The sequence below is a fragment of the Falco rusticolus genome, chromosome 7 (genome assembly GCF_015220075.1).
Source record: "Falco rusticolus isolate bFalRus1 chromosome 7, bFalRus1.pri, whole genome shotgun sequence".
In the NCBI taxonomy this organism is placed as follows: domain Eukaryota; kingdom Metazoa; phylum Chordata; class Aves; order Falconiformes; family Falconidae; genus Falco; species Falco rusticolus.
This window is the reverse complement of record NC_051193.1, coordinates 677,638-702,815: the sequence shown is the minus strand read 5'-3', so window position 1 is coordinate 702,815 and position 25,178 is coordinate 677,638. Positions and strand designations below refer to the sequence as shown.

At 54.6% G+C, this 25,178-nt stretch overlaps 3 protein-coding genes, 1 long non-coding RNA gene and 1 other non-coding gene across 9 annotated transcripts in view; 4 read left to right on the top strand and 1 right to left on the bottom strand.

The window, feature by feature from the left end:
* CPEB1 (cytoplasmic polyadenylation element binding protein 1) overlaps nt 1–15,390 on the top strand; it is a 42,380-nt gene extending 26,990 nt beyond the window's left edge. For 3 of the 5 annotated variants that reach the window (XM_037395969.1, XM_037395972.1, XM_037395973.1), the window contains 9 exons: nt 4,775–5,001; nt 6,655–6,904; nt 7,223–7,336; nt 7,443–7,547; nt 8,548–8,684; nt 9,869–10,067; nt 12,705–12,799; nt 13,038–13,118; nt 13,953–15,390. In XM_037395969.1, the coding sequence (XP_037251866.1) occupies nt 4,775–5,001; nt 6,655–6,904; nt 7,223–7,336; nt 7,443–7,547; nt 8,548–8,684; nt 9,869–10,067; nt 12,705–12,799; nt 13,038–13,118; nt 13,953–14,063 (1,319 nt within the window). In that variant the 3' untranslated portion in view covers nt 14,064–15,390. Of the gene's footprint in view, nt 1–2,920; nt 3,012–4,774; nt 5,002–6,654; nt 6,905–7,222; nt 7,337–7,442; nt 7,548–8,547; nt 8,685–9,868; nt 10,068–12,704; nt 12,800–13,037; nt 13,119–13,952 lie in introns of those variants that run through there. The other 2 variants (XM_037395974.1, XM_037395970.1) reach the window with 2 other exon arrangements.
* An 816-nt stretch (nt 15,391–16,206) lies between these two features.
* Nucleotides 16,207–18,928, top strand: RPS17 (ribosomal protein S17). Its single transcript, XM_037395510.1, has 5 exons — nt 16,207–16,314; nt 16,516–16,667; nt 16,922–17,027; nt 18,217–18,282; nt 18,801–18,928. The coding sequence occupies exons 1-5, from the start codon at nt 16,312–16,314 to the stop codon at nt 18,879–18,881; spliced, it is 408 nt and encodes a 135-aa protein (XP_037251407.1). The 5' UTR covers nt 16,207–16,311; the 3' UTR covers nt 18,882–18,928.
* LOC119151901 lies at nt 16,696–16,823 on the top strand. The gene has a single exon (XR_005105604.1). It is a non-coding gene; the product is annotated as a small nucleolar RNA SNORA71 (small nucleolar RNA).
* A 193-nt stretch (nt 18,929–19,121) lies between the features above and the next one.
* TERB2 (telomere repeat binding bouquet formation protein 2) lies at nt 19,122–25,064 on the bottom strand. The gene is made up of 7 exons (XM_037395511.1): nt 25,001–25,064; nt 24,503–24,584; nt 22,875–23,020; nt 21,475–21,536; nt 20,890–20,975; nt 20,686–20,777; nt 19,122–20,449 (listed from the first exon to the last, which is right to left on the bottom strand). The coding sequence occupies exons 1-7, from the start codon at nt 25,062–25,064 to the stop codon at nt 20,304–20,306; spliced, it is 678 nt and encodes a 225-aa protein (XP_037251408.1). The 3' UTR covers nt 19,122–20,303.
* On the top strand, nt 20,447–24,356 carry LOC119151512. The gene is made up of 3 exons (XR_005105447.1): nt 20,447–20,577; nt 22,885–23,052; nt 23,148–24,356. It is a non-coding gene; the product is annotated as an uncharacterized LOC119151512 (long non-coding RNA).
* Nucleotides 25,065–25,178: the final 114 nt, after the last annotated feature.

Sequence of the window (25,178 nt, the reverse complement as noted above, 5' to 3'; positions counted from 1 at the left end):
TGTGCACGCATGCAGGTACATGTGCCTTCGGGCTTGTGGAGATGCTGTGATGTGCGTCGCCCGATGTCAAATGCTATTTTCCTCTATGGAGAAGCTTCCACTGATGTTCTTATGGGGTGAGAGGGAGAACTTGAGGAAAAGGACCTGAACACCTGTAAGGTGGGAGGTGGGGTTTTTTGCTTTGGACCGGACTTGGTTTCTCAATAACTTGGCTGAAACTGATGCACCAAGGAGCAAAGAGCATCAGCACTGCTCTGCTAATGCACAGTTGCTTACTGGGCTGGGTGGTCACCTGCAGACCCAAGCTAAAGCAAAAGTACTTGTTAAGAGGACAGCTTAATGGTGACAGTTTTTTGTCAGCTCTAGCTGTCAGGAGTGTAAACTCAGTGGATGGTCTGTGTGTAGTGCTGCTCTTGTCTTAAGGTTTTATTCAAGGCACTAAAGTGTCATTTGTCATCAGCATGGTGGTAAGGTGGCTTATTTACTCAGAGCCCTTCCCTGAGCTGCCACCATTAGTAAGCATGGCTCCTTAGGGCTCATCTTTACATCCATCTCTTATAAAAAGGGCTTGGTCAAAACTACCAGGAAGGTCTAATTCTTAAATGGCTGCAAATTATGGTATGCAGGGAAGAAAGTGGTATGCTTCAAGGTCCTGGGCAGGTGCTGAAAACCTTAAATTGCAAGTCTACTCAGCACACAGAAGAATAAAAACTGATCTAAAACTGACTGGGTTGGGTGTATTGCTGTTGGGGTGTCTTTTGTAAGGTGCATGCTACGGATTGCAGCTTGTGCTAATGGAGCGATTTGCTTGACACTAGGTAAATTGATGCTGAATGTGGTAGCTCGGTGGTTGGTAACTGGATTTTAAAAGCTAATTTGGAGTCCACAGGACAGAGTTGGCCTGAAGAGCTGAAACCAGCTGAGCTGTGAAACCACCACCATGGGCTCAGTGTAGCTGGGTACTTCTGCAAAGTGTCTGCCTTGAGTGCAATGGGTCCAGACTCTTGTGTGTGCTCCCCTCAGTATCTTTAGGGCCTCCAGGATGATGCAAGAATTAAGAGGATATATTGCAACAGCATTGTGCTGATAGCATTTACTAGGGAAAGCTCAACTAAGGAGGAGGAGTGGTTCATAAAATGCTTGCTCTCTAGAGAGCAACCTGAGTGCCTACAAACTGGAAGAGTGCCATGCTGGTATCGAGACTGCTCCACAGAGCTCTTAAATCTGTCAGCGTTTGGCTGACATGCTCAAAGATGGAGCATGCTGGCTCTGAATCCAGTCATTAAAGCTGCAGCAGCAAGTCAAAAGTCAGAGCTGAGTTTCTATTAAAAGCTACATTTTTTGCTGTCCCCTGCAAAAGAGTGTTGGCATGTGCCTCTCTTGCAGCTCTGAGCAGAGGCGTGAAAAGTTCCAGAAGCCCTCTACAAACTGCTATGCTCTGGACAGCAGGGCCACTGTGTATGAGCAGATGAATGGGAATCATGGTGACCCTTGAGTTAAAATTTCCCTCATAAAGGTAAAAAAAATGTAGTTGTTCGCACTTAAGTTTTTTCCTTTAGTCTGAGTAGTTACCTGATGTTTGGTTCACTTTGGGATCTTCAGGGATGCTTTTGACACCAGAAACTTCTGATGCATCTTGCATGTGCATTGGGAATGTTTTTGTTTTCTCTTCTGCAAGCTGTCTGTTTGAGGCAGGAGACAAGTCCAACTTCCCTGAAAAAGCTGTGGGTTTGAGTGGCCCCAATGACTTGAGGGCTTTTTTAAGGTGAGCAACCTTTATCAGGCTCTTGTGTCCCATCCCCCAGGAGGAGGTTCAGTGGGTTAGAGCAGGATGCCTTTGGGTTTGAGGGGCTGAGAAACATGACCTGTACTTTACGTTGGTGTTGCCTGGGCTACCTGCAAAGGCTGGCTCCAGGGGACACAACCTGATTGCTAAGCAAGTGTAAAGGAAGAAAGGCCGAGCATGGCTCATGGCTTTTCCTCCTGATGTCTTTGTGAGTAACTGTAGGTACAAAGTGAAGCTGAGTCAGACCCACTGGCGTGACATGGGGTCTCCCACAAGCTCTGCGTAGCCCACAGAGCGTGTAATGGAGCGCTGCCCATGCAGACCTGTCAAAGCTCCTGGAGTGGATGAAATCCATCTGTGTTAACAGCAGGATGTCAGCACTTCCAGGACATGAGGTTAGGAGTGGGTCAGTTGTAGCCAGCAAGATTTTGTTTGGTAGGTGCTGAAACTTGGGTGCCCAGACAGTAGAACCCTTTAAAGGCCAGTAATTCTGCTACTTGAATGCACTCATACTGGCCTTACTGGTTTTTTGAGGTGCGGTGAGAGCTAAGCAGTCCTGGGAACAAATGTGTAAGCAGTGGCTGTAACAAGCCAGAGTGGTAGCAGAGGAGGGTGAAATAAGTGGGGCAGAGGAGTTGGACCCTGTAGTGCCTTTGGGAACTTCTGATAAGGCCCTGAACCCTTGCTGATGTATCCCAAAGAGCATTCTTGCCCTGTGTTCCCAATAACCAGGAGCTGAGGTGCAGGACAGCATTGCCTGGTAGCAGTCTGCATGGTGCTTGCTCCAGGTCTCTAGGAATGCTGTGCATACTGGGTCAGCACAGGGCTGCTCACTGCCTGGCATTACAAACCCACTGTGCTCGATGGCTGAGGAGGGTGTCAGTGCTGGAGCATTTGTCTGCAGTGAGACTTGGGCCATGAGATCAGCTGCCTTGCTTTGACTCTTCTACTGTTTAGTGACTAATCAGATTTTTGAGCCTGTTTAACAAATTCAGCTGTCTCCCTTGAACAATACACTGGCTGTATTTTTAAACACATCACGTGGCTTCAGAGAAGTCGGCAAACCAGCATAGTGCGGTTTGCCTGGGCTGGGAGATGCTCTGCCCTGCTCTGTGCTGTGACTAGGAGGGAGCAGTCTCCTCCCCAGCTCAAGCTGTCTACAGCGGCTTTCCCTCAGCTACCCACCGCTGCTGCTGGGGCTGCTGCCATCCAGGCTCTGCCCAGGGTAAGTACTGTTGGGCCAGTGAGCTGCTTTTGTGGCTGTGGGGCTGGGTGTAAGCACAAGTGCTACTGTCAGGGAGAGCCGGGCAAGTATTCAAAGGGCAGGAGGTCACTTTCCAAGTGCAGTCAGAGGTGAGTTCATGGTTCTGTGCTGTAGCCAAAATGAGTCTGAGCCTGGGGAAAACTGCAGGGGTAAGGCTCAGCAAATGTGGGCAGATGCTGTAACTGTGGCTGAGGGCTCCTGCAGACCAGCTCTGCCTTGGGTTGAGGTAGATGCTTCAAATAAAGGACTCACCTGTACCTGTCTGGGGTTTCTGTTGGTGTTGTGGGGCTTTTCCCTGTAGTGAGAGGCTAGAGCTGCTAGCTCCCCAGCAGGTATGCCATTGGATAATGCAGCTTGGAATGGGTATATCCCAGCATCTTGCTTTGGGCATGCTCAGCAGTTTTCTGACACTGAGTTAATACTAGTGTTTGACAGTAATGCACTTGAGCATGATGGTGGTTTTTTACTCACCTAGGCAGTGTTTTGGATTTCTTATCCTCTGCAAAGAGCCCCTGAAAATCTGGGTTATCAACTTCGTGGTCCTAGCTGGTTGAGATCAGGTGGGGCTGGAGGATGTCATGTGGATCCCAAGCTTGCTTTGCTGAAAACTGAAAGCTTCAGGGCAGGTTGCCTTGTTTTGCAGCCTTTGAATAATTAAAACAATTTCTGAATGTGTTGCTCTTTTCATTTGGTTTGGGGATACATTTAGCTTGCTGAGACTTGCTCCTTTTGAATAGAGCTGGCTGGTGTTGGGCCCCTGTGGGATCCCACATGGCTGAACCTGCAGTACATTCCCTCTCCTCCTGGGCGGCAGCTGGCCCCACACCACTGACCCACAGAGCAGGATGGGGCTTCCATGAGCCTTCAGTGGCCTGGTGCTCTGCTTGGGGGGGTGGCTCTGTTTGCAGGAAGGAATTTGCTTGCCTCTATTCTCCTCAGTGGGAGGAAAGCCTGCTGCTGTGCGAGGGAAGCAATCTGGCGCATACTTGTCTGTCGGCTCTTGGGCAAAGACCTGACCAGACAGGCTTGTTGTGAATGCATACTGGGGACAGTGCTCAGTGCTAGCCACTGACTGTGAAGTGTCTCTGTTGTCAGCAGGCCAGACTGGCACGTTGCTGGCTGCCTGTAGCCAGCTCCTGTCAGGACTGACGACATGTGTCCTACCTCCAAGCCTGCAAATGCCTGCTAATAGGCCAGGCCTTGCTCCTCTCAGCCTGGCTGCCAATATGTGCAATGACTGGCTGTGGGCCCAGTCTGTGCACCCCATCACTAAAACTGTGTGGGTAGCTGCCCCCCTGGATCCTAGCTTCCTCCAGCACAAGCAGCGAGAAATGCCAGCATCACTGCATGGACTGGGCAGAGGGGCTGGTCTGGAGTACCTGTATGAGGCCCATAACCAGGATGTGGGGTCTGTGATTCTGCTCCAGGATGACACAGGATTTCTGGGCTGATCTCAGCCCTGGGAGAGTAACCCACCCTTGTGTTTGCTAGCCACACCAGGCTGTTGCTGGTGGGTCCAGATGTGCAGCACCATGCTGCAACTGATGGCAAAGCAGCCTTTCTGGAGCTCTCTGGAGGCTTGATACCTACCAGGTGTGCCACCTCCTGGACAAGCTGCTTCTGGGCTGATAGGAGCCCAGTACCCTTCTGGGCCTCTGCCACAGAGCTGGGAGGGAAGGAGGTGTGTCATGCTGCAGCACTGACAGGCTCTTTCTCTGTTGCAGTTCTCAGCATGCTGAGTAACCCTCTCGGGAACATCCTGGGGAAGCCCCCGCTGGGTTTTCTGCCTCTAGACCCCATTGGTTCAGACCTGTCAGAAAAATTTTCCACACCAACACTGAGGAACTCCCGCCTGGATTCCCGCTCCCTCCTGGACTCCCGCTCCAGCAGCCCCTCGGACTCAGACACCAGTGGGTTCAGCTCTGGCTCTGACCACCTCTCAGACTTGATTGTAAGTTTGGATCTTGCACCCACTCTGTGGTTCCTGGTGTCTTGCCGTACTTGGGAGAAGGGGGGGGGGGGGAGGGGGGGGAGGCGGGGCTGTAAGATGCAGCCCTGCCTGCTCAGGAAGGGAAGAGAGTGCTGGAAGTAGTTGTCATGCCCACACTGACAGGACAAGGTTCTCCTGCAGCCCAGGGTTTGGAAGAAGGGCTGCTGGTGCAGTCCTCCTTCAGCACAAACTAGCATCTTTTTTTTTTCTTAAATGTTTTAGCCTTTTGACTTTGTGCTTGCAGCCCTAATGGGTTAAAGTAGCTCCCAGAGGAGTCTTGAGTGCTTGAGCTGGTGTGTGGCAGGAGGCTGTCTGTGCCCTGATCCCAGCAGGGAGGTGGTTGATCAGCACAGCTGTCTCCAGGCTCCCATCTGGGCTTCTCGGGAGCTCCTGTCCCTGCCTTTCATTGCCCTTCCCATTTGCTGACTGCACTTCTCCATCTCAGGGCTGTTTCTTCTAGAGAAAACTGGGTCTAGCCTGCTCCCATTCCCTAAAGCACAGCTAAATTTGGAAGCCAGTGAACAAGGCAAGTGTCTGTCTTGCTGACCCAGTCTGTGCTGCTGGGTCCACATCACAGTGTGAGTGGCAGCTCTGGGTGCCAGCAGGACAGCCTGGCTCCAGCCAACTCTGTAGGTGCTGCTGCAGGGCTTGTCCTCGGCACCTGAGGCTAAAGCCAGGGCCAAGCTGCTCCTGGCTCCGATGTGGTGCAGCTGTGGCCTTGACCCCCATATTGGGTTTGTCGTGAAGGATGCAGTTGGCTTGATGTGGAGTTGATTCTGCTGTGATCCACCCTGGAGAATCAGGATCTCAAGCAGGGATGCTGTAAGCAGCTGCAGCACCCCAGGCTCTGACGATGGCAGGCAGTGTGGGGTGGCAGGGCTTTGTGCCAGCCTTGTTCATGAAGGTCAGGTCTTCCTCAGCATGGCCTTGGTGTGGGCGGCTGTGCTGCAGCAGTGCACAGCTCAATCCACAGAGCGGCTGGCACTAAGCTGCACAGTGTCTCACATCCCTGCTGTTTTATTAATCTGGGCTTTTACTCCTTCCACCCTGAAAGAGGTGTGTTAAACCTGCAAACAGTTGGGTCTGCAGCCAGCTAAGCCCACACCCTGGTCAGGCAGGCCTGGGAGCTGGTGTGTGGAGGGTGAGAGCCAGCTGGCTGCCTGCAGAGCTCATGGGTGCTGCCAGTGAGCCCTGCCTGTGGCAGGCAGGGCCTGAAGCAAAACATGAGGCTCTTCCTGGGGTAGTTGTTGTTGCCTGGATGGGGGGTGTCAGCTGTCCTTGAGGCTGTGCAGGCATGGGGAAGCTGTTGGTCTTGTGGTCTGCAAGGTGTCTCCTGCTTAACTATCTCTGCTGATAATAATTTGGCATGGGTTCAGTGGGAAATGGCTGCAGGGGCAGGCCTTTCCCAGGGAAACTGTGCTCCCATCAGGCTGCTGGGATAGGTGAGGTGGCTCCTTTCCTGCCTGTGCCAGACCTCAGAGGGTCTCAAGAGAACAAGAGATCACAGAGCCTCTTCTGCTGTGGGTGAAGTTGGGGCCCTGGTGTGATGCATGACCTCTAGTATTATGTGCTCTTACACAGAAGCTGGGTTTTAATGTGGGCTTTCTCTTGCAGTCAAGCCTTCGCATCTCTCCCCCTCTGCCCTTCCTGCCCCTCAGTGGGGTGTCAAGAGACCCCCTAAAGATGGGTGTGGGGTCCCGACTGGATCAAGATCAAGCTGCCCTGGCTGCAGTAACTTCCTCCCCAGCCAGTGCATCAAAAAGATGGCCTGGAGCATCTGCGTGGCCTTCCTGGGATCTCCTGGACTCTCCAGAAGACCCTTTCAGTATCGAAAGAGAAGCCAGGCTTCACAGGCAAGCAGCAGGTAAGTTGGATGATGGATCTCAGCAGGCTTCAGTGCATGATGATGGTCCTGTACTTCTGTGAGGGCATGCAGGTGGCCTCTGTACAGATAATGTGGCTGGATGTGAGTTTGTGGCAGATCAGACCTTTCTCTGTGCACAAGCCTGACTGTCGGCAGGTAGACCAGGGAACCGGCCGGCTGTTTGGGCAGCTGCCTGTTGCTGCTGCAGCTCTGTCTCCAGATCACTTACAGTTCTGGAATATGGGGGTTTGCTTGGACACCTATGGGAGAGTGGAAAGAAAATGGTCCTGTACTGACTGTTGCTTGTGCTTGTCCAAGCTGTGAATGAAGCAACCTGCACCTGGAGTGGTCAGCTGCCTCCCCGAAACTACAAGAACCCTGTCTATTCCTGCAAAGTGTTCCTGGGAGGAGTCCCATGGGACATTACAGAAGGTGAGCAGCCCCTGGCCCTGCACTGAGGCCTTGGGTTTTGACATCAGGAGGGTGTATAGGATAGAACTTTTTTGGGGAAGACTGACTTCTCTCCTTCTGACTGTAGCTGGACTGATCAACACCTTCCGTGTTTTTGGCTCACTGAGTGTGGAGTGGCCTGGTAAGGATGGCAAACACCCACGCTGCCCTCCCAAAGGTAATATGCCTAAAGGTAATAGCGACACGGTAGGGTTACCTTTTTCCCATGCTATGTTACAGCACGGATGCTGGGATGGTACGGCTGCATGCTGGTGACTGGATGGTACAGAGCACCTAGGGTAAATGTCCCGCTCTCACTTGGGTCAGCACCAGGGTTGCAGAGCACTGTCATCTCAAACCTGGCATCCACACCCATACCTAGCAGGGCTGAGGTGGGGGAAAGAGTCTCTGGTGCTTCTGGAGCCCCAGATCAAGCTGTCTTGCTCTGGGCGATAGCTGCTAGTCCCCACTGCCAGCACAAGCACCCAAAGTGTGCCCACCCTTGGCATAAAGCGCATGTGGTGAATCCAAATGTGTCTGCAGCAAACTGGCAGGCTGTGGGGACTGATGAGCCGAGCAGCACCTGGGGCATAATCCTGTCTGAAGTAGCTGGGCTGATGTGTTGTGTAAGCAGTAAGAGTTACAGAGTAAGGAGTGGCTGGTCTGTAGGCTCAGTGGTGTCTAATGGCCTCATTTTGTCACCAGAGCGATGGAAGGTGGGGTGCTGGCACTGACAGGAGTGACTTTAAAGCCCTGAACTTAAATTTCTGGGCTGAGACATTCTAAATGCGAAGCAGAGTCTGTTTTCCTGCAGAGTATGCAGTGGCCAGACTGGTGGTGCCCACCTGTCATGTCTGGATGTGCCTTTGTGCAGGGGGGACAGTGGCACACATGACATAGGATGTGGGCAGCCTGCTTCCAGTGTTGTGCTGAGTTTGGGCTCTTTCCCTGCTTGGCTGGGCTCTGTGCATCATTGGTGGAGCTCATACATAGTCTACTGAGGCAGGTGTTGCAAACTGCTGCCCTCCGCTAAAAAGGAGTTGGGGACAGCAAGGAAGATGCAGTACAGATATTTTGGGCAGCATCTGAGTGGTTGGGGTTTTTTTTGTTGAGGGTGTCTGCAAACTGGGATGATCTGTTTCTCCTCCACTACAGTTCTAACAACCACTTTTTTCCCCTATTTACATCTAAAGGATATGTCTACCTGGTGTTTGAGTCGGAGAAATCTGTGCGTGCCCTGCTCCAGGCATGCTCCCAGGACCTGCTGAGCCCTGATGGGCTCAGCGAATACTACTTCAAGATGTCCAGCCGCAGGATGCGCTGCAAAGAGGTGAGCAGACCCGTGAGAGCAGCTTTAGAGATGGCAATAGGGGGTCCTGGTAAGATCCTTGGAGGCGAGGGGGCATGCACAGTGTTACTCTGCTCCAGGAAAGCAGGGCTAAAACAGAGCAACAGAAGTCAAACTGGCTCTTTGAGGCCATCTTTAGTTGATGTGTTCCTTCGGTGAGGCTGGATGCAGGCAAGGAGGGAAGTGTCAAACTGCAGTTTGTCCTTGACAACAGCTTGTGCCAAACTGTGACCTGGAGTTCCTGGATCTGGGGCAGACCCTGGCTTTGTGAAGCCAAACAGCTTCAGTTAGCTGGAAAGGAGCACGGGAACAGGGAGTTTACTGTTTCTTTCAGCACACTCTTGCTTGCAGAGACAGACTGATCCTTTGGTGCTGCTTTAGGCCTTGTCTGCTTGCAGAGCAAATGGCTTTCATGCTCACTGCAGGCAGATATTTTGGATCCACAGCTGTAACTGCAGCTGCTCCCCAGCAGAGCTGTGGCTGGCTGAACTGTGTGCTGAAGGTGCTGAGGCTGCCAGTGGCCCAGGCTGGCTTTCCTGTAAAGGGGACCTTAGCTATAGATCAGGTACAGTTGTGTGAGTGTTTGGTGTTAAAGAATTGAGATTCTCCTATCTAGACAGGCAGAAACTAATTGCACTCCAGACACCTCTCCTGGTGTCTGGCTGTTGGCAGCACTTTCATGCTTGGTGATTTAGCTCTGGCAGAAGTTTCTCCTCTTCAGAGCCCTGTATCAGGTGTTGAGCAGATGGAAGCTCCTGCTGAAATTGATAGTGGGTGGGTTGTTCCATTGATCTCCTCCAACAACAAGCTCCTGTGCATGGAGGCATCTGACTGAGCTGTAGACATAGGTGCAGGCAGTAGGTAAAATCTACTTGTACACAGTTTTCTGGCTGCTGGCCCCTGAGGGAGCAGTGTATTGGATTCAGTTTTGTCTGGAAGCAGAGTGGTGTGGCAGTTTTTCCCTTGAAAAGGCCTTGTGGGCTCTCTGGAGGTGTCTGGAGCTCCAGAGCTATAGTGCCCTGGGCTGCAGGCCCTGAGCAGCAATAATAAAGTGAAGTCGGAGAGTCTGGGATGGCCTGTGCTGTCAGCTGAGGGCACTGTGGAGCAGCACAGCATGTGGCTCTGCAGGCCCTTGGCTGACCTGACCTGCTTGTGTGTGGTTTCAGGTGCAGGTGATTCCATGGGTGCTGGCAGACAGCAACTTCGTGCGCAGTCCATCCCAGCGGCTTGATCCCAGCAAGACTGTGTTTGTGGGGGCCCTGCATGGGATGCTGAACGCAGAGGCCCTGGCAGCAGTCATGTATGACCTGTTCGGAGGGGTGGTCTATGCTGGCATAGACACGGACAAGCACAAGTATCCCATTGGTAAGTGATGATCCTGCCAGGAGCAGTAGTAGCCCACAGCATGCTCCAGGGAGGCTGCAGCAGTGACCTTTGCTTCTTCCCTCAATGGGGAAGACTGCCCAGGGTGCCAGGCTCTGCTTCTGCCTGCTCTGGGAGTATGTGTCCAGCCAGCCTCTTCCACAGGTGATGCTCCTCACCTCCCAGCTGTGGGGAGGTAAGACCAGCCCTGGAGAGGGCTGGCAGAGCTGACCTGCCTGGGAACTGGCAGGACCTAATCATTGCAGGGTAGGTTGAGGCTTTTAATATCTCTTTGGGCATTGCTGAAGGGGTTTCTGCCCTTGTTCAGTGCTGTTAATGGTTGTTAGATGCTGCTTTAGCTGCCTTTCTGTCCCCAGAGCAAAGACAGCTGTGGGTCTCACCTGGCTTCTGCTGCCTGGGGGGGGGCAAACTCAGACCCACTAGCTGCTGGCCCTTGCTGCTGGGGTGGTGCCAGCTGCTGGGCAGCAGGAATAGGGCAGGGCTGTGGGCAGGGTCCTGGCCCTGCTGTCCTGTTGGTTCCCCTTCAGGGTGCTGTTGCTTTGGGCTTCCAAGGCAGCTGGTAGTGCAGATGGAGAGGGCCCCTGCTTAGTCTTCTGGCTGGGTCTGCTGGGGAATGGCATGGCCCCCTCAGCTCAGGGCTTCAGCCTTCCTGGAGTCATAGGTGCTGAAGATGGTGAGTCACTTTTGGAGAGAACACTCCCCCTGATGGGGCTGAAACCACAGACTGCCGCAGGCAGCAAGTCTGCTGCCTGTAGTTCAAGCTGCTGCCCTGAGCCATGACCTCTGGTCAGGTAGACTTACTGTACTCTTGCAGGTGGAAAAGATGAAGCCCCCTCTGGGGTCCCACCTCCCAGAGAGGGCTGTGTGCCTGAGGGGCAGGTCACAGGTGCAGCCTCTGCAGTAAGTAAGAGTAAAGTAACACTTCTGCATGAAGAGAGCAGCCTTGTGCCCTGCTGAGACAGCCTCCAAAAGGGGAATGGAGCTCTAGCCATTCATGTTGTAGGAGCTGAAACGTCACATCATGACATCTGTCCTCTGTACCTCCCTGGTGGCCTTCTGGGCCAGGGTATAGCACTGAGGTGACTAGTCTGTGTGGGGAAAAACCCTGCAGCTTGGGCATGAGGACTAACTTTCCAGGCTCAGGCTGCAGCAAGTTTTAAGAAGGGATCATGAATCTAGTGTGTGTTGCCAGGCAGGAACAACATCAGAGCTTGGTAGTGTAGAGCTGCCTTCTTGTCACTGTCTTTAGACAGCTTTCAGGCTTTTCTGGTCAAGGCTTTGGCTTAGGACATGCTTGTCGTGCTGCAGTGGCTTTGAGGTGACAGTCCCAAGGGGTTGGGAATGGAAGTATGAGACTTCAAGCAAATTCTTAGTATGACCATGGATGAAGTCTTGCACACCAACCTGCCCCGTGCTGGCACTGTGAGGTCCTAGAGCATGACCTCAGAGCCTCCTGTGGCTTTGTGCAGAGATTGCTTCCTCAAGTAGCTGAGATCTCTGGCTTACAGCAGCATACTGGCACTTCAGCACTCAAAGTTGTCTTAAAGCTGTAGCAATACGAACTCAACTTCAGTAACTAAACCCTACCCTAATTCTGTGTCGACTGAAGCATCTCCTGTGCTGAGATGCTGCCTCAGGCTTGCCTGACTGCTGGCCCTGGCTTGGCAGAAGGCTTCTTGGGGAAAGACCTCTGTGTGTAACCTGCCTTGTGCCAAATCATCTCGGGTAGGGGATGACCCTGCTGGGGGCGTGCACTGAAAATCCCTGTCTGACTAGTTAAGAGGAGCTGCCTTTGAGACCAGCTGATCGGCATCAACAGAAAGCTGTTGTCCAGGCAGCTTTCAGGGGGTCACGCTAGGAGGTGGGGGGGGACCCTCTTGAAAGAAGGATCCCCTGAGTGCAGCTGCAGTCCCTGCACACAGTGTAACCCCCAAACCAGATCCAGGCCCTCCAGCTTGGGTCTTGTGTGATCCTGCAGGGGAGGAGTAGATGGGTTCTGGGTAATGCTTTGCACTGGGGCTGTCAGTGGTGAGCTGAGCTCTAGCAGTCTGCCAGCATGCATGCAGGGTAGTCTTGTAACAGCCAAAGCTCCCCTTACACAAAAAAAACCCCTCACAGGTAAGCACAGATACGTCTTTCTGGAGCTTAACAAAACTTGGCTGGAAGCAAGTGGTAGAGGAACACTGCTGACTGGCAATGAAGCTACAAAATGCAAGGCTCCAAATGAGTGGGAGTCTTAAAATAAAAGCTGCTGAGCTGTCTCAGCACTGACTTATTTCAGGTGCAGGCATGGAGCCCGCTGCTGCGTGGCCCTCAGCAGTACCTTGGCATCTTGGGAGTGCTGCTGCCTGTAAGCTTACATCTTAACCAGCCTGGAGGGGTCTGTGGAAAAGACTTTCTGCTCTCCACTGCCTGCTGTGCTTTTGTTACTGCCTGGGGAGGGAGGCAGGCAGGGCCACCAGGCCCTGGATACGGTCTCACTGCAAAAGCTGCTTCCCTGCTTGCGGCTGAACTGCACTGGGGGAAGGGGTGGTGCTGGCAGCAGGGCCTTCTGGGCCTCCACTGATTCCTGTTATAGGTGCTGGATCAGTCTAACGCTTCTGCTCTGGCTTGTTCCAGGGTCTGGCCGTGTCACCTTTAACAACCAGCGCAGCTACCTGAAGGCAGTGACCGCTGCATTTGTGGAAATCAAAACTACAAAGTTTACTAAAAAGGTGAGTGGGGCCGAAGGGGCAGCCTGGGGAGTTGAATCAATGTGTGACTGGTGATACTGCTGGGAGCACCACAGTGTGCAGAGCCTGCCCCATGTCCCTCTGGAGGCAGAGTGAGGTGGCGAACTGCTGCTCCGCCAGCTGCGAGGGGTGGTGGGTTTGGAGTACCCAGGGCAGTGGGTCGGGGCTGCCCTGGGAGCAGGCAGTGCTGGTCTGTGCCCACTGCCTGGTTCTCCTGCAGGTTCAGATTGACCCGTACCTGGAGGACTCCATGTGCCAAGTCTGCAGCGCCCAGCCTGGCCCTTTCTTCTGCAGAGATCAGGTGAGGCTTTCCCTGCCCAGCTGCGCTAGGCTCTGGGCTGCAGCGCCTGGGGGATTCCTCAAGGAGGGGCAGCACCACCGACTGCAGCCGAGCGCTGCAGTGCCTGGGGATGCCTGCTGTCCCTCGCTGAGTGGGGAGGATGAAGCATTGGCACAAGAGCCCCGTGCTGGAGGAGGTGCAGCCCTCCCGGGGAGCAGCTGCAGGGCTCATCAGGAGGCAGGGGCAGCTTTCCACCCTGCGATGCAGTGGCTCCACCGGCACTGTGCCTGTAGTGCCAGGGCCCGCCATGGTCAGCAGTGCGCAGCAGGCTGTCCCTGAGAGGAGGCCACTGCTCCATAAGCTGTGACAAGCTGGAAGTTAGAATGCTGTCACCCTGCCATGGGTCCTGGGACTGCCAGAGATGTAGGGAACTCTGGCTGACCCCCACTTGTTACGGGTGAAGGAGCTCAGCCAGGGTCCTGCGGCTTCCCGTGGAGCCTAGATGGAGGGTGAGCGGCACGCTCCGCTGGCAGCGGGGACACAGTGAGTGCTGGCAGAGCCTGGTTGCTGCCCCATCCCTGCCTGCAAGTGCCCCCCCCCCGGTGCTGCTGCTGGCCTGTGCCTGCTTACGGGTTTTCAGATCTATCTAGAAGGGGCTGTGCTAGGAGCTGAGCAAAACCTGCCCTCCAGCAGCGTGCAGAATTCCCTCCCTGCACTTTGCAGATCAGCTGCACTGGCCTGGTCTGCAGCCCTGCGCAGGGAGGGGAGAGGATGGGGCTTTGCCAGCGGCCGCTGTCTGCTCACCTTGCCTGGAAGCCCCTGCCCCACGGTGCTGCCTCTCTGCTCTCCCTGCAGATCTGCTTCAAGTACTTCTGCCGCTCTTGCTGGCACTGGCAGCACTCCATGGAGGTCCTGCGTCACCACCGCCCGCTGATGCGCAACCAGAAGAACAGAGACTCCAGCTAAAGAGGTTGCTGAGGCTCGGAGGCTGCCGCAGGCACAGGAGAAAGTCCTTTTGTTAACCTGCCAAGTGGAGAGCGCACGAGCGTGCCTGCTGGTGCCAGACCCAGGCTGGGAACGCGCTTCCTGAGGACTAATGGGGAAAAAAAAAATCTTACATTCACGTTTGCACTTGCTGGTCTTTTTGTTTCTGCACTAATGCACAGTGAATTTTGTCGGGTTTTGTTTGGGGTTTTTTTGAGGGGGGGGAGCACCCCTCAAGCGATTCTGCAGTTCCCAGACTTTGGTTCCTAGTTTGCTGATGAGAAGCAAAAAAAAAAAGGGCCACGTGTTGAGAAGGTGTTTATGTAGATGCCTTCACCTAGGTTTTTTATTTAAAGGCGCTTTTTTACATTCCTTGCAATACTGATGGTAATAATGCAGGTCTCATTGGCTCCATTTTTTTGCAGTTGCCATACAGTGCCTTTCCATTCATTTAACCCCCATCTTCAGATGGCATAAAGAACTGAATGTTCAGCTGGTGTTTTTTACTGTAACAACAAGGAGACTTTGCTCTTCATTTAAACCAAATCATATTTCATATTTTACGCTCAAGGGTTTTTACCAGTTCCTTTTTACACTCTTAAACAGTTTTTAAGTCGTTTGAAACGAGAGATTTTTTTCTTTCCTGGCAGCTTTTAACATTATTGCAATTTGTGTCTGGGGGCTGCTGGTGGAAAGTTGTAAATCGAGGGGTTTGCAACAGGACAGGCTTTTTTTGGATTTGAAACTGGACCAGATAAACGATCTCTGAGCTGCTGTATATAGTTTTAAATAGTTTGTTGCACTTTTTTAAGTTGCACTTAAGGGGGGGTTGATAGAGGTTTTTAATCACAAAGTCACAGGACTTACTTTTCTTTTGTAACTAGCTAAAAAAGGGCTGCGTTTCGGTGGACAGATGAAGGTTCATAGGAGCCCTTTCTCTTAGAGGGGACAAGTACTTTTCCTTTCCTTTACGAAACGTATGGAGTAACAGTGCAGTCGATAGAAATGCTGCTGCTGGGATTTGAGAACTTTATTACTTTTTTGTTTTACTTTCCCCTCTATTGGAAGCTGTGTGCCAAAGAACCAGTGTCATAATTTCTCCCTCTTTTTTTTTTTTTTTTTCCTGCTGAGCTGATGTTGCATTGTTGCATATCCCAGCTGCTCTTTGTGGGGTTTTGTGAAGCTGTGTGTGAAGTCTCTACCTCATTGTAGTATATGCAGGCAAGACTGCACTCTCCTACAGATGCGTGGAGTAAGCTGTGGTGTAGTTTTTGGCACATAATAAACACGTTGCAGCAAAAAAAAATAATCCTGACCTTCTTGTGCTCCTTGCCTGTGTGCTTTGTGTGAGAGCCTTGTGCCTGCTGCTGGCTGTGCTGTCTCTTAGCCTTAGTTCTTGGTGCTGCGACAGTGGGGAGAAGCTGGGATGCGGCCTGGCGGGGTGCTGGTGTGGGTGCTGCCGGTGGCCCAGCTGGAAGGCAGTGCTGTGCAGGGACATGTCTTTGCCCAGGGCCCCATGCAGGGGCCTGTAGAAGGGGAGCTGCAGCCTGAGCCTGGCTCCTACTTACAGCAGTGAGTTGGAGGTTAATTGGAGTGTCCTCTGGCTCCCGGTGCGTTCCCACCCGCTTGGTGGAGGTGGGTGGCCTGCTGGACTGTCCCACAGGGGAGAGGGACTCCAGGGGTCCCGCTGACAGCGTGTCAGAGGGCTGAGCAGGGCTTGGGGTGTAGTGGGGCTGCCTATGCTGGGTGCCCCGTGCTGCTGGAGGGCCAGCTGGAGGGCCAGCTGGAGCCCCTTCCCTCTCCTGCAGCGGCCACTCCTCGTGTTGCTGGGTGGGGTGATGCTCCGGTGGGCCGAGGCTCCCTCGTGGATGTGCTGAGTTCGAGGGGGCTATGTCTCTCCATCACAGCCTAGTGTGGAACCAACTGGTGCCTCCTGGGGCACCTGCTTTCCCCTGAGGTGCCCCCTTGGCTGCCGTGGGGAGCGGGGCGGTGCTGAGGCCGCTGCAGCCCGGGCCCGGCGCTGGAGGCGGCCGCGGGGGCTCCGAGCCGGGCCCTGCGGCGGGCGCTGGGACCCGGGGCAGCGCGCGGAGCCCCGCCCCCTGGCGCCGAGCCCCTTCGGGCCGCTGCAGGCGCCCTCCGAGCCGCTGGGGGCGCTGCAGGCGCCGCGGGCTCCCGGCGGCCTTGCGCGCCTCCCGTCATCCTTTGCTCTCTCTCCGCGGCTGCCGCCGCCATGGTGAGTGATGCCGCTGCCGCCATCCGCCGCCATCCGCCGCCGGGGCTGCTCCGCCCGGGGCGTGGGGCGGCTGCCGGGAGCGGGGCGGGGAGCGGGGGCCGGGCGGGCCAGGGGAGGCCGTGGGGAGGGGGCTGGAGAGAGGGCCGGGGTGAGGCGGCCGGCGGGGCCTGAGCGCGGTCCCGCCGCCTCCCACCCGCCCAGGGACGCGTCCGGACGAAGACCGTGAAGAAGGCCGCCCGGGTCATCATCGAGAAGTACTACACCCGCCTGGGGAACGACTTCCACACCAACAAGCGGGTGTGCGAGGAGATCGCCATCATCCCCAGCAAGAAACTGCGCAACAAGATCGCGGGGTGAGGCGGGGTCAGGGGGTTCCTGCGAACCTGCATCCGAAAGTGATCGCGGCCCCGCCCGTGGCCCGGTCACCGATAGTGCAGGGAGAGGAGCCCGACCGCCTTCCCGTGCCGGGGGGGCCGCCCTCGCCCTCCGGGCCCTGTTGCGGTCGGACACTTGCCCAGCCCGGGGGACCCGGCCGCGCGGTTTGGGGAGGTGGGGGGAGGGGCTCTGGCAGCGGGGGGAGCCCTGGACGGCGCCGTGTCCCCCGCAGGTATGTCACCCACCTGATGAAGCGCATTCAGAGGGGACCCGTCCGAGGCATCTCCATCAAACTGCAGGAGGAGGAGAGGGAGCGGAGGGACAACTACGTCCCCGAGGTGAGGCTCTGGCTGCGCTCAGCGGCTTCGGCGCCTGTCGGTCCCGCCCGGGGGTGCCTCCGTTAGCGGCCCCTCCTCAGCCCGGGAGCCGGGGGGGCTGGGGTGGGTCGGGGCACCCCCTCCGAAGCTGCTGCCGGGGGTGGGAAGAGCAGTTCGGCACTGCTGCCGCTCAGCAGATGATCCCCGTCCTTGATTTTTCTGGCTTAAAAGGAGGGAAAAAAAATAACTGGATGGGATGCAGGTAGATATTTCGGAGTGACTTAAAGCCTGTTATTCAGCAGATGTCACTGAAGAGGGAGTTGGTAAAACCCCCTCTTGCCTTAAACCTGCATCCTTAGGGGGCTGGTGTCACCCGGAACAGGATTGTTAACAGCGCAGGGCGAGGAGCTCCCTGTGTTCAGTGGGTTCAATCCCGTCTCCACCAAACCCTGTAGCCTTCAGACACGGTGCATCTTGCCCCCCTTCCAGATCTCCCTGATCAGCTTCTGGTAGAGCTGCTGAAGGCAGGATGAGGTGGTGCTGGGGGGGGGGGGGGGGGGGGGGGGGGGGTCGCCCCTGCAGGGACCCGGGGTGGGGAAGGTGCTGTAGCTGTTGACGCAGTGTTAGCTGAACCTGTGTTATTTGTGGATTCTTACAAAAATACTGGTGTAACGTAGCCTCTTGGGGAAGGAAGCATGTGGAGATAAAGTTTGGGGTCTGGAGAGGGCTGGAGGAGGTTGCTCAGGGATTCAAGAGCTGGAGGCCTCATGCATTGAGTGTGGGACAGCCCAGATGGTCACTCATCTGGCACTGTGGTGGTGGGGCTCCAGCCCTGGGGATTTACATCACAGGATGAGCGTGAGTGTTGGTGGTGACCACTAGGACTGGTGCTGCAGTTGTGAACCCAACCCAGCTTCTCTGGGCAGCTGTGGTGTGGAGCTGGTTTGGCCTTGGGTTCCCAGAGACTCGCTGTGGAACAGGCTCTGCTCCCTCTGCGGGGCCTGTGCTGCTGTGGGGCTTCTCACAATGTTTTGGCCAGAGGGCTGGGTGCCAGTGGGGTCCTCCTGACTCGTTCTGTTGCTGGAGCCCTTCCCCGCAGTGGGATCTTGTTTGCGGTGGGACAGGACTGTGTTTTGGGGACAGCCTGGTGGCAGCAGGGATGTGGCTGTGGGGCCTCCTCAAACTGTGTCTCTCTCTCCTTTGTCCCCAGGTCTCTGCTCTTGACCAGGAGATCATCGAAGTGGACCCAGACACCAAGGAAATGCTGAAGCTCCTGGTAAGTGGCCCCAGCTGTCCCCAGCCTGGGCAGCAGTCCTGCAGCCCCGAGGGGCTCTGGTGTCAGCTGAAGGCTTTGGCACTCTGGGCACATGGAGGGGGTCCCTGTGCCCTGCAACCTGCAGGTGAATTCATCCCCATAGGGCTCTTGGGAGGGGAGCAGCATGGTGGCTTTGCCTGGGACCCTGCTGGCAGGGCAGGTGTGCTCCTTGCCCTCCCCTCCTCCTGCAGCACCCTAGGGTGCTGACCCAGGGGCCGCCCTCTTGGCTCGCTGGGTGGGGGCGAGTGTGGGTTCATCCATAAAAAGTTCAGATTCCCTCACCAGTGAGCCAGTCTCTGGAGTGGGGTGGTCGTCTCCCCTCTTACTGGGCATGCAAGTGCATCCTTCATGCTACCACAGCCTGTTCACGCTTCCCACTCCTCTCTGGCGGAATCTGCTGCCACCATCAGCGGGGTCAGGCGCAGATGGTGGGCAGGGTAGTCGAGTTCGACTGATTCCAATCCCTCACTGTTTTCCAGGACTTCGGCAGCCTGTCCAACCTGCAGGTGACACAGCCCACCGTAGGGATGAACTTCAAAACGCCCCGAGGAGCGCTCTGAGTCGGTCGCTGTATTGTCACTTTCCCAATAAACGTGAGGAATCCATCTCGGCCTGCCTGGTCTTTGGAAGCCTGTGTCTGCAGGGTTGAGGGAGGGCTGGTTCCTTGGGGTGCTGTGTCCAAAACACAGGTGTCCAAGGCTTCAGTGGCTGAGGAGGAGTCAACACCTCTGTATTTGCTGGCATACTTTTGGGTTCTTTTCTGGCTGTTTGGGGTATTGGGTGCAAAGCTGTTACTTTAGAGGCTCTCCTGCTCTGGGCAGAGGGAGAGGATGACCATGGTGGCTCCTTGGGGCTTGCTGGAGCTCCCTACCCTTAGCACCTCCTGGGTTTGCCTGCACCTCCTCAGAGCACACCGCTCAGGGCACCTGCTGTGCCAGAATAAAAGTTGCTTTTTGTAACCACGTTGGTCGCTTTGACATGCTTAAGTGGAAAAGTTTTGTTGCTGGTTTTTGTTGTGTGAGGGGAGCGCACTGGGCTGAGCAGGGTGCTGTGCTTGAGGGTGAAGCCCAGTGGAGATGGGCACTGGTGAGGCTTGTGCTGTCCCTTCCCCACAAGGTGCTCCATCCAGCAATTTCCCCAGGGTGCAACTGGTGTGAAGAGCTTTGGGGTTCACCCCCCAAAGCTCCTGCCCTGTGCAGGGGCTCTGCTTGGAGGCAGAGACCTGCAGGTCCCTGCCGTGGCCGTTGGCGTCACCTGGCACCAGGCCTTGGCAGGAGCAGGCAGCACTCTGGGACACCCAGCGGGGCAAGGTCCCTGGGCTTCCCCTCCCTGCCTGGTGGGTTTTGCTTAGGGGGGCTCTGGGGCCCTGCGCTCAAAACTTTGGCAGACCCCGGAGCTCCATGTGCGCCCTGCCTCTTCTGCCAGCCCCACAATGGCTCCCACTGGTGAGCGTGTGCCACGGGTGGCTGTGGCTGTGCCATGGGGTGACTTCTCCCTGCGGGGAGCCCTCAGTGTGTCCCTCCGAGGAAAACTAGTGTTTGCATTCACATCTTAAAACTGCCAGTACAAATAAAAAGGCAAAGGGTGTTCTGGGGACAAATGTCTATAAGTTTGCTGTGAAATTTGTTTTAAAGTGTTATTTAAAGAAGAAAATGTTTACAGAAAATGTAGTCAGGTATTTAAATATACATCAGATGCACTGAGCTGCACTCAGGATCAGCCAAGCAGGGATAATTTATAAATCCCCTGTGTATCATGGAGATTTAACTCAGAATTTGCAGCTTCATACCACCTATCTCTTCATTGTCTAGCTAAAACATGGGGAGAATGCAGAGTGACAGGCAAAATGACCATCAACCTGCAGAAGGGAGCGAGCAAGGAGGCATCCCAGCACCTCAACTATGGGATTGAATTTCCAGACACAACCAATAGCTCTCTGGCAGCTCTTAAGTAAGTTTTTGATGTGAACAGCCACCTGTCACTTACAATTTTCTCTTCATTCTAGTCTTCACATCGGAATAAATGTTGATTTCGTTCTGAATCCAATACACCGTGTAGCCGGAGGTGCCAGGAATGAAATCGTGGAGCTCTCCAACGTATTTCTTCATGTCATGAGCAGAGGCATAGCCTGTGAGGGGAAAGCGTGGGTCTCACCAGGGGAGCTGCCTGCTTCTCTGACACAACAAAGACAATGGAAAATGAGAGTGCGGAGGGAAAGGGAGTGATTCCAGGCACACTGTCAGGATTTCCACTGCTGTAAGTACTGGGAGAAGGTGAGGAGCACGCGGGGGGTCCCTCTTTCACCCGTGGTTGCTTTCAAGCATATTTTCCACTCCTTAAAAATCTACCAATGCCGAATGTTACCTGTCACCATGTTATTCATCGGGTATTCCTGGAGGGCACGGTATGGAAATTCCCCCTGGACTGCTGCTGCGAAGCCTGTTCCTTCTCCACTGCTGTATTGGGAGGGTGGGGGGAGATCCATATGTTATTTCCTATGTGTTGGGGATCTCTTGAAATCTGGGGGGCGTGTCCAACCAAATCCTACCACTGAGGGCAGGAAAATACCTTTCGGCCAGGTCTAGCATATCCTCCTCTACTTCCTCACAGCTGTTCCTCGCTGCCTCTGGTTCGTCCGTCAGATCTTCATTGGGCTGCAAGTATCAACACAGTTGAGTTAAAATTGTGCCCTGGGCACCCTGAGATAGTACCTGGGTAGTCTGAGAGAGTGGTATTTTCAGGACTTGTGATTTCAAGCGTAATTTACATATTACATAATGAAATTTTGGATTTAATTAATTTTCACTGTACAAAACGAGAGCACCGAGAAGTTGCTCTAAGCAGACAGCAGGCAGTGTTTTGGAGTTACATGAGGAAGGAAAATGCCACACAAAAGGGCTGAGCTCAAACTGCAGCAATTGGCATCCCCAGAAGGATGTGCTGGGGAGACCAGACATCTGTCTGGTTGAGGGAGCAATCCCTCCTGCATGTCCCCTTGGGATGTCGCACTGGGAAGGACACACAGTGCAGCAAGCAGAGGGAGGCTTGGTCCCATGTTTGGGCTGAGGGTCTGGGATGAAAACCAAGTTCCCTGAAGTTCATACAAGGATATTTTTTAAAACTGTTCTTCCTGTAGTATAAATCTCTCCTTACCTGTTCTGCAAGTGAATCACCCACCTGCTCCCAAATAAAACTACCAATTTTCCTTCTGATTTCTGCCAAAAACAAAAAAACAAATGACTGTGAGAGCATCAGATAATGAGACGGTGCAGCTGTCACTGCCTGTGCAAGCCCCCACCTCTTGCAGGTGCTAGCGAGGGCGCTCAGGAGCCCTGGCAGGAGCGCACAGCACCTCACTGCTCGCTAACGCCATCCGGGTGAGACCAGTGGCGAGTGGTGTCCCTCAGGGGTCCGTACTGGGACCAGTATTATTTAACATCTTTGTCAGGCAACATGGACAGTGGGATCAAAGGCACCCTCAGCAAGTCTGCTGACACCACAACCTGAGTGGTGCAGGCAACACGCTGGAGGGACAGGGTGCCGTCCAGAGGGACCTCGACAGGTTTGAGAGGTGAGACTGTGCGAACCCCATGAAGTTCAACAAGGCCAAGTGCAAGGTCCTCCACATGGGTCGCGGCAGTCCCAGCCACAAGGACAGGCTGGGCAGGGAATGGATCGGGAGCAGCCCTGAAGAGAAGGGATTGGGGGTGCTGGTGGAGGAGAAGCTCAGCGTGGCCCAGCCATGCGCGCTTGCAGCCCAGAAAGCCAACTGAGCCCTGGGCTGTGTCACCAGCGGCATGGCTGGTGGGCTAAGGGAGGGGGCTCTGCCCCTCTGCCCTGCTCTGGTGAGACCCCCCCCAGCGGCGCTGCCTCTGGCTCTGGGACCCCCAGCATAAGAAGGACACGGAGCTGTTGGAGCGAGCCCAGAGGAGGCCACGGAGATGCTCAGAGGGCCGGAGCCCCTCTGCTATGGAAACAGGCTGAGAAAGATGGAGCTGTTCAGCCTGGAGAAGGGAAGGCTCCAGGAGACCTTCCAGCACCCAAAAGGGGCCGACAGGAAAGCGTAGGGGGGGGGGGGGCCTGTGTGCAAGGGCCTCAGTGACAGGACAAAGGGGAACAACTAAGCTGGAAGAGGGTACATTTCAATTGGGTATTAGGAAGAAATCCTTCCCTGTGAGGGCGGGAAGGTGGTGGCACAGGCTGCCCGGAGAGGTGTGGGTGCCCCATCCCTGGCAGTGCCCAAGGCCAGGCTGGACGGGGCTGGGGGCAGCCTGGGCTGGGGGGGGTGTCCCTGCCCCTGGCACGGGTGGGACTGGGTGATCTTTAAGGTCCCTGCCAACCCAAACCACTCCATGGTTCTATGTTAATAGATAGAGAATGTAATAGATGGAGCATCCTCTGCCGGCAGGGAGGAAGAACCATTCCCAGCAGAAGGAAATTCCCTCCACCTAGAACAGAAGTAACTGGAGGTTCTGGTTTGCACCACGAAAAGGCTGTGCTCATGGGGGAACCCCCAGGGGAGCAAAACCCTGATGGGCTTTTTTCACCCTGACCTTCTTGCAGGCAGGCGGGTGGCAGGACAAAGTGGCCCAGAACCACCAATGGGTTTGGTCCCACGCTGGTGTTCCCCCACGCAGAGAGGTAACGAGAGTGAAAGACCGTAGCTCTGTCCTCCAAGTAATCAAGGCTCTCATATATTCTGGAAAAGAAAAAGGCAGCTGGTTTCCAAAGGTAAAAGGGGAAAAATAAACAAACAACAAACAACAAACACATTTCAGAGGGATATTGTCATTCAAACTAACCTGCTCCAATATTTTTGCCAAAAGCACCTAATTTTCTGTAGTTGTCTAACTATGAGACTCTACCAGCAACACCCCGTTGCAGTCCCAGCTGCCAGCACCTCGTGAAGACCAGCCTGGAGGAAGGACGCCAGGGACCAGGTAAACATATTTTTAGCAACTAAATGGCACTGCTTCACACTCTGCTCTCAAGATGAGACTGGTTCTTTGGAAGGGGGAAAATGTGTTTTTTATTTATTCTTTACCCTTCTGGTCCCTGCTCAGGCTCATGGCGCAGTCCCCAAACAGCAATGGCACTACAGCTAAGCAAGAAAGGGTGGGTGGAGGATGTTCAAGCACTCGCTGTGCTCCTTAGAGGGGAATTAAATGTTGTTTACTAGGTTTAAGGGTATGAGTAATGATTATATTTTCCCAAAAAATAATCTGAATATATCTGAATATATATGTATATATAAAAAAAATTATATGTAATTCCCCTTGGGGGAAACAACCAACCCAGTCCAGTGGGATGTTGTGGCAGAAAGAAGGTCATTACTTTGGGTCTCATGGGATTCCCCTCCTGCAGCTAGAGTGGGTGGCTGAAGGATTACAAAAATCTAAGCCAGTTTTAAGCGATCGTGTTAAAAAAAAGCTGTTTGGTCCAGCCTAGCAAGGCCTGCTGCAGAGCACTGCAAGAAAACTTGCAGTTCCCTTTCACCTCAATATATGCACATGAAATTGAATATATAGGAAATATTCACTAGCTGGAGGGAGACCCTGAATAGCCTTTCCTTGTATTTGTACAAATGTTGTTGAGCTCTCTGATTTTTTTATATTAAGCAAGCAGAGGCAAAATAGCAATTCAGCCCTTTGCCAGCCATTTTTACCCCCGTGCTTGCTTTCAGAGTTAACTCACACTGGCTTTTTTAGCACCTGGTTCTTTCCTTGAGAATGCTGTTGCCTCTGATTAGACCCCCCTGAGTTTCCCAGTAGATCAATTCAAAGGCAGCAAGAAAACCCAGCACAATTAGTTTAATTTACACTAGAGTTAAGCCAACCTAACATATGGATGGTTTTTTTGCAGCTGTTTTCTGGTTGGCTAGCTACAGTTAGCATGGGTGTGAGTTTTTCAGACCCCACTAAGCAGTAAAACCCCAGCAGACCTGCACCAAGCACTTTAAAACTACCACCCTGACTTTTTAAAGGATGCTGGCATCTATTTAATACTTTAAATACATTAAAAACTGTTATCTATGCCTTCATTGATTTTTTTGCTCTCTACAGATATTGTGTGGACAGGGCTCAATGTGAGCGTCAAACAGGGCTGCAGGCATTTCCCTAGCAAGGAGGGTGCTGCTGGCGTGGGAGTGACATGGAGGGGACAGCTGGGGGACACAGCCCACCTGCAGGTGTCTGGGTGGGTGGCATCGCTGCTGAAGAGGTAGTCGGCATCCCGCCAGTGGGTGAACGCCCCACCACCAGCCGCTGCGAGGGTGAGAGGGGGATGATGGGGAAAGTGGGGACCCATTGGGCAGCCTGGGATGGGGACAGCTGCCCAGGCTGGTTGTGGGGCCACAGGGCTGCACTCCAGAATGGGAGCTGTGATGAGCCTGCCATGGCTGTGGGTCTCCCACTGCCCCGTTGAGGAGGACTCTGGCCTTGTCCTCAGCGTGGGGGCACTGTGGCCTGCCCTGGCACTGGAGGGACCTGCCAAGCCCATGCTCTGCCCTGCTCTGGGGTGTCGGGCCATGCCCCCCCTGCTCAGCCCCACTGAGGGGTGACGGGGCCATGCTGCCACTGCTCAGCCCCACTGAGGGGTGACAAAGCTGTGCCCCCTGCCCTGCCCCACCGAGGGCCTGTGTCAGCTCCACACCCCCGGGGCTCACCCCGGGACCCCTCACCCCACAGCTCCCGCGGGCGTGGGCTGACGCTTTGTGAGAACCAGGCGCGGTGGCCCCGGAACATCGGGAAGCAGCGGCGGGAGGAGGAGATGCCCTGAGGGGCGGCGGGCGGGTGCTGAGGGGTGGTGGCGGGAAGCCCGAGGGGCGGCGGCGGGCGCTGAGGGGCGGCGGCGGGCGC